Source organism: Berghia stephanieae, chromosome 7, assembly GCF_034508935.2.
Source record: "Berghia stephanieae isolate SIO BIC M18660-M18661 chromosome 7, UCSD_Bste_1.3, whole genome shotgun sequence".
NCBI classification, from domain to species: domain Eukaryota; kingdom Metazoa; phylum Mollusca; class Gastropoda; order Nudibranchia; family Aeolidiidae; genus Berghia; species Berghia stephanieae.
In genome coordinates, this window is record NC_088366.1 from 41,186,026 (window position 1) to 41,199,708 (window position 13,683).

The following is a 13,683-nucleotide window of genomic DNA, read 5'->3' on the forward strand; positions in this document are numbered from 1 at the left end:
ATATTTTTTAGGATGTATATTTAGCTCACCCATACATATTTGGATTATATCCATATCAAAGTTATCTATGATCCTTTTCCTGTCACGTCGTTCTACACTGGTGATCTCTCTGTCGTATTTCTTTAACGATCTTCTCATGGTTGATTGTGAAATTCCAAAACCATTGCCGTCCTCTTTAATGACTTATTGATAGATACAAGAACACTTCTTTTCGCAGCTTTACGGGAGTAAAACCGATAGAGATTCCTTACCGTGTTGTTTAAGAGCCTAATATGTTTTTAAAACCGTTAACGGCCTTGTGAGACGTTCATGCATAGAAAAAAAATTTTCAAAGTTATATTAACAGTGTTTGTTAATTTGACAATATTGAGTAGACAATCACTATTTCAAATTATTTAAAACAAGAGATTTCATATCAGTCTTTGGTAATTGCGACATGATATAGATAAAATTCCATAAATAATAAATTCAAAATTTAATACAAACTACATTAGTGATATTTTTATAACACTTAAATCGAATTGTTATTATTTGGAAAGAAGTATGACCTGAACTCATAATCACTACGTCAGCATAAGATTTTTTGGAAATACGATGAATTCATTCATATTTTGTGGTGCGTAACTTGTTTTCATTTTTTACAGTGTAAAATCCCTAATTTTATGTCAGCTGTTTTAAAGTACTTGTTTTTATTGGTCTTAAAGAAGAAAACTTTTTAAATATGGCATCGATACGGTCCAAAATCTAGATTCAATTAAGACAAATTGAGTCAGAGGTTGACATAAATTTTTACAACTTTTGATAGAGGGACAGCTGAGAAAAACCAGAAAAACACGCGCCATTAATAAAAAAAAATCTGACTATAATAATAATATAGGAAAAATAAGGTCGCTCCGCATGTCGCTCCGTGTGCGGCTATGTGGTCTTATGGTATGACACTCGCTTTCGGATAGGAAGGTCCTGGGTTCGAGGCTCGTGCTCGGCGCATAGTTGAGGCTCTTTACTCACTTTCTCTCACCGTACTCAGGTGTAAAATGAGTACCTGGTCGTTAACAGCGTTGTCTTTATCCGAAAAATTGTAATATCGCCTAACCGGCGGCATGTCCCGTCCTACATGTTAAATGTTGCTGTTGACCAGGGACCCCTTGTAAAGCGCTTTGAGCACATTTAATGGATATTGCGCTATATAAAGCTCAATTTTCAAAAAATAATTTTGCTGAAATTGTCAATGCGCATAGCTGTATCCATCTCATATTATGGGCGCAGGGAGAAAGTAACTGGTATCTAATTTAGTTACCTCTGTATTCTCAATTTAAAAAGTACCCCGGGCTTGCAATTTTTGTTATAGTAGAGATTGATATGATAAAGGTAGTCATCTCAGTGATGATGGCTTATAAATTACACAATCCATTCCATTATTCCTATTTTTTTTTCCTTTTATTTTGCCCAAAGTGCAAAACCTCTATTAAATTCCCTTCTTCGATGAATCTGAGTGTTGTAATGCAAGCGCAGTTAACCTTTTAAAGTGATGCTTTTCTTTGAATTTGAAGTTCCTCTCACCCACTTATCCAAATTTTCATCATTTATTCACTGCCGGTGGACGTATTTTGCCTTTTCCATCTCCTTTCTATACAGCACCCATCTTCTCTCCCATTTCACCCCACTTTCCAACGAAAGGTGTCTAACAGAAGTAATACGAGACCACAACCTGATCAAAGCTTTCCTTGGCAACAGATTGTGTAGATGAGTGGAAATGATACACCCTATCTCGACAGTGACACAGAATTGAGATTAGTTCTGTTTGACATAGTGACGACAACCACTAACCCTTTTTATTAAATCACTGACCGCGACCAGCTATATACCACTAAAAAAATTGATGTTATACGTTTAGTTTAAAAACTCGCAACATCTGCCAACCGGATATAACAAACCAAAACACAAAATTATGTGTAACCTAAAACGTTTATAGTCTGATTATTAATATAATTTATTTAGAGCTACTCATAAAATGGCTGGCTAAATACAATAACAAAGAGCTTAGTGACGCCAATTTGGTTCTTTCTATAAACAGATAAATAAAAGCAACATGGAAATAATATAATGGTAAAGCAGTAATTCTGAATGAAGTCCAAGGTTGTTTTTCACTGTGCTGAGGTCGATAATTATTTCTCTCATCTTTCATTTTACACTTTCATTACATGAATTGTTAGCTCCTGTTAGAAAACAGATATTGGGATTTCTAATGTAAGGTAATCTCACTACTTAACTCATGAAGGGTAAATAATCTTAATATTATCCTGAAGTATTATTACTATCATCATCATCTTCATCATTATCACCATCAATATTGTGATTATTATTATTATTTTATTATTATTATTATTATTATTATTATTATTATTATTATTATTATTATTTATTATTATTATTATTATTATTATTATTATTATTATTATTATTATTATTATTATATTATTATTATTATTATTATTATTATTATTATTATTTATTATTATCACATCATTATTGTTATTATTATATATTATTATTGTTATTATTATTATTATTATTATTATTATTATTATTATTATTATTGTTTTTATTATTATTATTATTATTATTATTATTATTAATTATTATTATTATTATATTATTATTATTACTTACTCTTCTCTCTTCTTCTTTCATCATCATCATCATCATCATCATCATCTTCTTCTTCTTCTTCTTCTTCTTCTTCTTCTTCTTCTTCTTCTTCTTCTTCTTATTATTATTATTATTATTATTATTATTATTATTATTATTATTATTATTATTATTATTATTATTATTATTATTATTATTATTATTGTTGTTCTTCTTCTTCTTCTTCTTCTTCTTCTTCTTCTTCTTCTTCTTCTTCTTCTTCTTCTTCTTCTTCTTCTTCTTCTTCTTCTTCTTCTTCTTCTTCTTCTTCTTCTTCTTCTTCTTCTTCTTCTTCTTCTTATTATTATTATTATTATTATTATTTTATACTATTTTCCTAATTGTTGTATATATATATATATATATATATATATATATATATATATATATATATATATATATATATATATATATTCTTGCTGCATTCTGTCGTTATGAAGCATCCTTATCGTTATCGGTTTATTCAGTAGTCTATCGAGTTTAGTCGGCTATTCTAATTTGATAACATACATTTAATAATATTACTGACATTTTACAGAAACAACCACAGATGTATGTTTTCATCGCTCATCTCTATCAACTTTCCGCCCTCTAGATAGTCTTTTTCTACTATTACCACTTGGTAACTGAGTCTGTTCTCTCTCTCTCTCTCTCTCTCTCTCTCTCTCTCTCTCTCTCTCTCTCTCTCTCTCTCTCTCTCTCTCTCTCTCTCTCCTCTCTCTCTCTCTCTCCGTCTCTCAACTTTCTCTCTCTCTCTCTCACACACACACACACACACACACACACACACACATACACAGACTTACAATCCCAGTGCTACGCTGTTTTCTTATCTCACGTACAAAGGTAATAGAGTGTGCGTTCTGCCGTTTATCGACAAAACACATTGTCACATTTTTACTACAACCATATCAGTTGATTAAACATTCCTCTTAACTCGTCAAAAAGCCTCCAACCCGACATCGAAGAAATATGTTGTTGTCTCTGTCTGTCTTTAAAATTGGTTTGAGACAAGTTGGGGTCACCTCAAGTACAGATTTGATTGCATGTATTTGGCTAAGAAACTCAACATTACCATAAGGAAATATAACGGACCAATACACGAAACTATGTGTTACCATGAACTTTTATAGTCTGGTTAATACAGTTGAGTGAGAATTACTCATAAACATGGGTGGCAAAAAACAATAACAAAGACCCGTCCTATCTATAGATGTTTGAAGTAAAACGCATTATGGCCAAAATATATAAAAGCATTTTGTCACTGTACGACAGAATATCACTATAATACGCGCATAGTCTTCGTTTTATTTTTGCTGCTTTTGCTCAAAATGTATTCATCATCATCATGGCTTATCCCTCCTTGTCGTGCCTCCAAAACTGCCAACCGAAACAAGCTTTTGTCCAGCGCCATCGATCCTTCCACATTCTGTCACTCCCTGTCTTGTGTGTGGCCATCTTCTCTGTGGTCTCCCTCTCCCTCTTTTATCCTCCACAATGCAACTCAAGAAATTTTTTTCAAGACTGCCATGTCTCTTGATATATCCAAAAAAAAACAAGTTTTAGTTTCTGTGTCATCTTGATGAGATACAGATATGGCTCCCTTATGCCTCTTTCACATTTTTGTTAGTTTCCTTTGCTGTCACAGGAATGCGGAGAATTTTCCGGTTGCATTTCATTTCAACATAATTCAAATCCATAAAACCACCCAAAAAAAAATACTACATATCAAAATTGTGCATGTTATCAGTTACTGAACAATACAGTAGAAATTAATTGCACAGATATCAACTCAGGTGTGACCAATAAGTCCTTGCCAACTTTCAACATCCCTTGACGAGACGCAACATAGACAATAATTAAATCTGTATTTGTGATTGCTCGCCTCTTTTAGGGTGGTTTTGTTATTTGTTCTTATTGTTGTTTTGTGTTTTTAGTGATGTATCGATGCCATGTGTGTTTGTGTGTGTGTGTGTGTGTGTTTATGTATGCATGTGTGTGTCCACCACTTGTTTGGGGTTTAGTGTATGTAGTTTGATGTGTCAGTTTACTTTACAATGCTATGGTATTTTACCTGAGTGCCGTTTGTGCTGTGACTGCGTGCGGTTGTGGTTGGGGGGGGGGGGGGGGGGGGATTTCTTGGCATTATAGAACAAGAGGGTAAAAAATTAACTTATAAAAGTGGAGCGCTCTATCGTGATGTGTCAGCATTCATTCATTACCTGTGTAAATAGGTAAGGTGTTCGATTCTTGTTGGCGTAGATATTATTCAGGTAGGTGTTCCCATTTGTTGTCAGGTCAATGGGCAACGATTTTGTAGAACTTTTGTATATTTTAAAAATATTTTTCCGTCGTCATACGTGGATATCTGTCTTATTCATGTTTGTATGTGTGATTTGTAATGTGCTTAAGGAAATAATAACCATGTGTGCCAATCAAAACAACAGTCACCAACGAACAAACACGTGTGTTTAACATTCCGACTGATTAAACTATAATTTTTCATTTTGATCAGGTAACGTTAACCTTTACTTGTTTTTAAGGACCAGTTTTCCAACAGTTACATGCACGCCATTTTTATTACTATTAATTTGACCTCTTTTATTAAAGGATCATTTAGATATATATTTTTTAAAATATTTAAAGGATAAAAAACTGGAATAATTGTATGCTGAATGAAACGAGGCTTGGACATTTGAAAGACATGCGTGAGAGTGAATATATGGGTTTTATTAAGTTATTTAATATATCGGCTGATTACACTGAACCCCATCTCCATCTTGTCTAAAATGTCAGTGTGCCAGAGTTTACAGCCACGTGGCTTGGCGTCAATTTGGGTACGGGTTCTGGATTGGAACATAGAAATCAACAAAGTTTTACTTTCTTTCTTTCTTTCTTTAATGTTTAAAACTGACCGTGATGCTCATGAACTTATGTAAAAAAAACAAAAAACAAAACAATTCACCGGATGTCTATCTTAAGTACACACTCCACATCAATTCAGGGGGGGGGGGGGGGGGGGGGTTGATACATGATACACATAATATTTCAAGTATAATTATGATCAACTTTTACAATATTATTTCGAGCATTTCCTCTCATCAGGAAGATCATTAAGATCATAATAATGCTTGACACATTTTATAAATAGCAGGGGAGGAGGGGTATAATAGGGTCGGGAGGGGGGAAGGGTTATTTGACCTTTTGCGTTTTGAGCTTGAATTTATTATAGTGTCTGCACATTGTTCTGATCTTTTGTTTAAGGTGCTATTGTTTCTGTGGTTGTGTAATAATATTTCCAGTTTCTCTGTCAGGCACAGGTTACATTTTCTAGCACCGCATCTGTAAGGGCTGCTTTGCTTGACGACCTCCCAGGTTATTGTTGGTGTTTTAATAGTGTTTATTTGTTCCCAATAGTACATTGCTAATTTGGTGCTTTTTGCTTTGCTTTCATGTGTTATGGAGGCTTTGTGATTGTTGTATCTTGTTTTGAATGGGGGTTCTGTGCTGCCGATGCATTGTGCTGCGGTGTTGTCAGTGGTTTTATATATATAATATATATATATATATATATATATATATATATATATATATATATATATATGTGTGTGTGTGTATATATATATATATATATATATATATATATATATATATATGTGTGTGTGTGTATATATATATATATATATATATATATATATATATATATTATATATATATAATATACTGGGTGGGGTTCCTGACCTCCCATAGTGGACAGGAGGTACATACTGTATCTTCTATCCCCTTATATCTGGTTTCCAACATGCTTTCTGTCTTTGTCTTGGAACGAGATTACTTGGTTTTGTCCTGACCCTGGCCGGAGTCCTACCTGGGAGGGAAACAGTCAAATGCATAGTTATTGTTTCGGGAGATGATATTTTATTCATTGTAAATCATCTCTCTGTTATGTATTATTATATTTGTTATTTTGAATGTATAATGTAAGCATTTGAGTGTATTCCTCTGTGTTGGATTTTGTGCTTGTTTCCGAATGAGACTTATAGGTCATCTCAAACTAAATACATTGGCGGTTTGCTCTTGAAATCTACATCAGATCCCTATTTGTTCCCAGTTCCCCTATGTCTTACTTTTTCTTGGGTTCTTTAGTTGTAATCCTAGAACTTTTTACTATCCCATTTTCTTCCTATTTACTGGCGCTATATATATATATATATATATATATATATATATATATATATATATATAGAGAGAGAGAAGAGAGAGAGAGAGAGAGAGAGAGAGAGGGAGGGAGAGAGAGAGAGGGAGGGAGAGAGAGAGAGAGAGAGAGAGAGAGAGAGAGAGAGAGAGAGAGAGAGAGAGACCCCACCTGAATCCTTATGTAAATAAAAGAGGTACAAAAGTTACAAATTGTATCATACATGTTGAAAATGCGAACTTTATGAATTCAGGGGGAAAAATGTGAACTTTATCTTGTTTTCGTCATGCCATTCCCTTTGCTTTCTGTATGAAAATGGATTGTTCTCACTTCAACTGTTACCACATGTTGGAACAATGCGACATGGCATTTGGAACTCAGTTCCTGATGCCTACGATTTTCTTCGCACGAGATAGTTCTATCACCGACAAATGGCTTTTTTTTTTCTTTTCCATTTTTCTCCGTTCAAATGCATTGAAAATGGCCCTCAACTCCTCACATATCTTAAACCCGAACTAAAATAAGGGGTCAGTAATTCACCGATCTCAGCTTTAGACATTTTTGAAAAGTTAACGGCCATCTTAATTTCTCAATATCTGAAGATGATTTTTTAAAGCCATAACCAAGAGAGGTGTTTGGTACAGATTTCTTCTCTGGCCCTTGTGTTCTTGCAACATAAAATTCAAATTCCTTCTCTTGGGATTTTGCAGTATCTGTGTTATCATATTTACTACCAACCACAGCCATGCCCAATCGAAAACACCCAGGTTCTCTCTCTCTCTCTCTCTCTCTCTCTCTCTCTCTCTCTCTCTCTCTCTCTCTCTCTCTCTCTCTCTCTCACACACACACACACACGCACACACGCCCACACTGGGTGGGGTTCCTGACCTCCCATAGTGGGCAGGGGGTACATACTTTGTCTTCTATCCCCTTATATCCGTTTTCCAACATGCTTTCTGTCTTTGTCTTGGAATGAGATTACTTGGTTTTGTCCTGGCCCTGGCCGGAGTCCTACCTAGGATGGAAACAGTCAAATGCATAGTTATTGTTTGGGAGATGATATTTTTTTCCTTGAAAATCATCTCTCTGTTATGTATTATTATATTTTTTATTTTGAATGTATAGTGTAAGCATTTGAGTGTATTCCTCTTTGTTGGATTTTGTGCTTGTTTCCGGATGAGACTTATAGGTGATCTCAAACTAAGTACATTGGTGGTATGCTCTTGGAATCTACATCTGGTCCCTATTTGTTCCCAGTTCCCCTATGTCTTACTTTTTCTTGGGTGTTTTAATTGTAATTCTAGAACTTTTGACTTTCACATTTTCTTCAATTTTACTGGCGCTTATATAACCTAAATGTGTTGCAAGCGCCGTAAAAACCTTTTAAAAAAAACAAAAACATCACTCTCTCTCACACACACACACACACACACACACACTTACTCACTCACTCATTAACTCTCCCTCCCTCTCCCTTTCTGGTGAATTAAGGCCTTTAGAAGGGGGGGGGGGGGGTGAGGGGTCAACCATCGTGTATGAGCTAATTAATGTACCAGCAGCCCATCTCCAATCGTCTGTTTTCCATCTTTATAATCCATGTTGTCATCTCATGAGAACACTTCCAGCCAGTCATTACCCCCCCCCCCCCCCATATATATATATATATATATATATATATATATATATATATATATATATATATATATATATATGTGTGTGTGTGTGTGTGTGTGTGTGTGTGTGTGTATAGAAGAAGAAGAAGAAGAGAGAGAGAGAGAGAGAGAGAGAGAGAGAGAGAGAGAGAGAGGGAGAGAGAGAGAAAGAGAGAGAATGTCAGGTTGTTACGACTGTACCTCTAATACTACCGCCATTTTGCATCTTGCGGCATCCAAATGTCTGGGAATGGCTGGAATACACATCTATTCCACAATCACTTGCCCAACCAACCACTTGGCAAATTACTCTCCAACCTTGTCGTCGTGCCGGTTAACACCAGACTTTTTTTTTTTTTTCTGTATTTCCGTGCATTGATAGTCACTTTAAAAAGAAAAATTGGTCAGATTTTTTTCTTCTTCAAATATCGATCGATCGACTAAGATGCCCCCCCCCCCTCCCCCTTTTTCCCAGTTTGTTAAAAGGCATTCAACCGGAAACCTAAAGAAGTGTCAGGTTTGATACGATTTGACAGGTTGAGAATCACTTCAATCCATCAATGTTTGAAATAAAAATTTTGTGGCCAAAGTTAGAAAGAGTTGTTTTGTCATGGTACGGCAGTGTCCATCAATATATCGACAAACTAAAATGGAACCTGAGGGAGAGAAAAAAGGGAAAAAATTATCACGGGACAAAATTGCACGGAAAGTATACTTATACCTCACAGGACAACAACAGTAACATATAACAAAACATATCATAATAAGTGTTGCTTAGATTGAAGGTCACGTGTGCTTACTTACAGATCTGATGACCCAAATTGTTATGGGCCCATTGTTATACTCTCAAATCAACGCAAAGTAATGTCAATTATAGCAATAGTAAATCAAGCTCATAATTGCCTCCAATACGCTTCAACAGTCGTAACGTCACTTCCCTCGTAATGACGCATGGTAACTTAGTAACTGGCTCTAAACTATCGGAACAATGGTGGACGCCCTTATGAAATATTTCTCCGACGAGCATAAACGCGTATCCAGAGGGGAAAAAACATTATAAATATGATCATGTTTTGACTTTGACACATTCTGATCACAAGACACATGAAAAGTTCTAGCCAGCATGAAGAATAAAAAGTACAGATTTTCTTTGTTTAGAACCACGATGGCCGCCGTTGCTGGACGACGTGACATCAGACTATTGAATCCAATTAATATGACATGCTAGGAAATGTGTACATTGGTCAATGGCAAATGTTATGTTCACGGCCACAAGCCTTTAAATACACATGCCCTTACAGAGAGAACGTCAACATAGCATTGCGCATGCGTCTCTCTTATCAACTGAGGAAGTAACATATCGTTTTTGTTAATTAGATATCATAATTATATTTGAGAAATCACTTTTCAAAATGTTATGATATACATACTTTTATAAATAAAAATATAACCAATAAACTTATTTTGATGAAAAGTTCACAGTGATGTATTGCAAAGAATGAAAAATAATAAGGAATGCACCCAAGATTAAGATTACCCGCCGTGAAATCACTAACTTGACGGTTCCCTAACTCAGACTTAGACTAAAAGATCGCTGAGAAACGACTTAACTGGTGCATCACTAGTGCACTGTGAACTTTTCATCAAAATAAGTTTATTGGTCATATTGTTATTATATAAAATCGTGTATTTAATAACATTTTAAAAGTGATATCTCATAAACCAAACGATAGATTTCCTCAGTTGATCAGAGAGACGCATGCGCAATGCTATGCTGACGTTCCCTCTGTAAGGGCATGTTTTAAATACCATGTGTAAAAAAGTTTCAGGTCAAAAATTCCCAAATATATTTATAACTATGACCGTCATTTATATCATAAGCAATCAAAAATATATCAATTAAAACTTATTCATCAAAGTCATAGTTAAAGTTCCCTGTCTATTGGATTTTTGAAATCGTTTATACTTTTGGAATCTTTGGTTACACATTTCAAACTGTGTAATGTATTTTCTGCCCTTACTAGATATTTAAAAATGCCGAATAATTGTGAAAAATCTGTTGCAAATATTTTCTATCAAGTCTCCGTGGGTAAATTTTGCATGGGAGTACTTAAAAAGTGTTGTCATTTTGATAAAAAACTGGACAATTTTGTATTACTGTATAAGGACACCCCTCATTCTTCTGTATTTTAGAGATGGGATGGCTAAGTATTTTAACCTTTCCTTGTGAGTCAAATTATTTTCAATTTCGCTCAAAAGCTTTGTCACTCGTCTTTTGCCATTTTCTAAAACAATTGACTGCCGTTTGAATAAAGGGCTCCATAAGCAGTTATCATATTCACGTAATGGTCTAATGGTCGATTTATGTAATTGAAGAAACATGGTAGCATTCAAATAAGAAAAACTCCTATTAATAATATCAATCGTCCTGTTTGCCCTATATTTGTGCATCATTTGCTTTCCTAATATTAAAAAAATATATTGTATTTCCTTTTTATTCCTACCAGATTACACCAACCTGTAACGGATTGAGTTATACATTGATAGATTGATTGATTGATTGGCATAGGACGACCATTATGTCTCAGAACAATAACAAGACAAGCAGAATCGTCAACAGGCACACTGACCCAAGCCTTGTGTCGGGTAAATTATATACGTTTTGATTTTAACAACAAACCAATTTTGGGTTATGTCAAGCTCTTGGGGTTATGTAATGGTTTATTTTTGGCTTTCTTTTAGGAAGAGCTCAATGGCCTTAAATTTGGACAATGCGCAATTACCTATTTATAAGATGTAAACAAATTTCCTTAGAAAAAAAAAAAAGACGTGTCTCGATCCAAATTTAGAATTGTTATAACATTTTATCATTTTGGCCTTGGCCAGTTTTTTTTTCTCATCAAATCCTATGAATTTAGATGACTCTGAACTTGATGAACTTTTCCAATGCACATGTTCATTCCCAGTTGAATGAATATCTTGTGTTTAACCCAACTTGACATGATATACGGACGTGACCTCGGTGTTAATTTAGCTTCGGATTGAAAACGTCTCGACATTTAACATACGTAGACCGTCTGCACTGATCAAGCGAAGAGAGATATTGCTTTAAGAAAAAATTAATTTACATTTGGGTTACTTGTAATTAATTTACAGGTCCGATAGCCCAAATTGTTATAGGCTCATTGTTTTATCGGAAATACTCTCAAACCAAGGTAACATATTGTCCATAACAGCAATGTAAAGGAACTCCAAAAATGCGTTTGTTTCTCAGACCTGCTGGTATGTATACATGACATTTGGGGAATGGGGAGATGGCTGTAAAGAATAAATGAATATGAGATTGATCGAATATGGGATTTGGACTTGACCTTATGCCACACAACGGAAACGATGATTATACTTTTCTGGGAAAAGACAACATACTAATAGCATAGAATAGCTACATACTGAGTCATTCTATTTGACTGCTTGACGTGATGATAAAGAAATTCAGCTGAATATTCAACAAGAACAACAAAGCAAACACGTATTGTGAAATCTTGCTAGAGACCTCCAGCTCCCTCCCTCGTAATGCACCGCCAACCGATTAATAAGTATTTACATAATGATGCATTTCGCCTAATTCTCTAGATCACCAACTTTTCCAATGTCCTGAGCGTGGTGACATAACGATATTTTGCTGTAAAGGATATATAAAATAATCTTGAAAGGAATTTAAATCAATTCTTCTTTTTAATTTAAGTATATTTATCAAATGTCTATCTAATTAGGAACATATGCCATTAAAACGTCGAGTGTAAACAACATAAATAAAGCCGTCATTATCTGGCCTAAGCATGACTTCTCAGTGCTGTGTTGTAAAATCAGGCATAAATATCGATGACTCACAACCTTCCCCCCCCCCTCCCCCCCCCACCCCTTTCCCTTTCTTATATAATAAGGTGTCGTCGCCTTATCTCCTCCTCTAAGCTTGGTGAGAAGTTGCCAGGCTTTGATACCAGTAAGAGGAGACACTGGGTGACTGCGAATCGGCTTCGGTCGAGGAGCTCCTCGCGGCCAGTGCGCTTCATCGGTGGGGCCTTACTACCTGTCGAACATGTACTCGCTGTGGGCAAGAACCTGAGACGGCAGAGCATCCAGTCGAACGGTGTGTTGTGACGATGCTACCCGGCGGGTTTGCGACGGTGCACGAATGCGGACCGGACTTTGCTGATTGGGTCGATCGTCAAAACATAGTAGTGTGAAAACCATAAGAGGCTGCTACCTTATGTCGGCTGCATATGCAATTAAGGAGAAATGGACCCCTATGTCAGCTGCATTTATTCTATGAAAAAACGGATTCCTCTATCGACCAGATTTTTGTTTACTTGAAGGAAAGGTGCCCTACTCTGTCGACTGCAAAGGTGCCTTCTGTCGACTGCTTACGGAACGTGGCTGATACGTCACGATAGAACAGTAAAATTAGGTGCCCCAAACGTAAACAAAGGTCTAGAAGCACATGGCAAACCACATGTTCCTGTCTTGACAGCTCACGTTCCATTGTAAATTATAGAAAAAAATAACCTTTGAAATTTGGCTGTTAGGTGGCAAAAGAAACACATATTCATAAAGACTCGATCATGCATCAAATAATGTCTAGATATGGATCTTTTATGGAACAAAAGGTAAAATTTATCAAAAGTTACAGTCTATCTATTTTTAGACCAGAGCAAATTATTGCGCTGGTGTGAACAAAACGAGTATTATTCGGAGCCTGATTTTCAGAATAATTTAGCCTTATATTATTATTTCTGCAACTGTTAGATTTTATGTAAACATATTTTCAATACTGAAAGTGTATTGCCTACAACTCAAACTACAAAATTGGGAGACCTATATTGTGCGTATTCCGGTCCCTAACGAAAATCACTAGCAACTTGTTATTGTTTACGTATGGGGCAGCCAATTTTACTGCTCTATTAATGACAATACACGATAAATGACAATACATTTATCAAACCTATAAAATCAAAAGAATGCCCCGTGCGATCCACACCAGGAAATAATCCTGTGACTCAATTTCATCATGCATGACATGACGCATGAACCATGTGGGGTCAAACATAAATGACATTGCCAAGGCACTGATGTGGAACTGCTGTCTCA

At 35.4% G+C, this 13,683-nt stretch overlaps 1 protein-coding gene across 6 annotated transcripts in view; it reads left to right on the forward strand.

Moving 5' to 3' along the window:
- LOC144977243 (b(0,+)-type amino acid transporter 1-like) overlaps window positions 1–13,683 on the forward strand; it is a 138,689-nt gene that overhangs the window by 71,058 nt on the left and 53,948 nt on the right. For 5 of the 6 annotated variants that reach the window (XM_078922261.1, XM_078922260.1, XM_078922265.1 and 2 more), the window contains one exon: window positions 11,043–11,181. In XM_078922261.1, the coding sequence (XP_078778387.1) occupies window positions 11,115–11,181 (67 nt within the window). In that variant the 5' untranslated portion in view covers window positions 11,043–11,114. Of the gene's footprint in view, window positions 1–4,742; window positions 4,962–11,042; window positions 11,182–13,683 lie in introns of those variants that run through there. The other variant, XM_078922263.1, reaches the window with a different exon arrangement.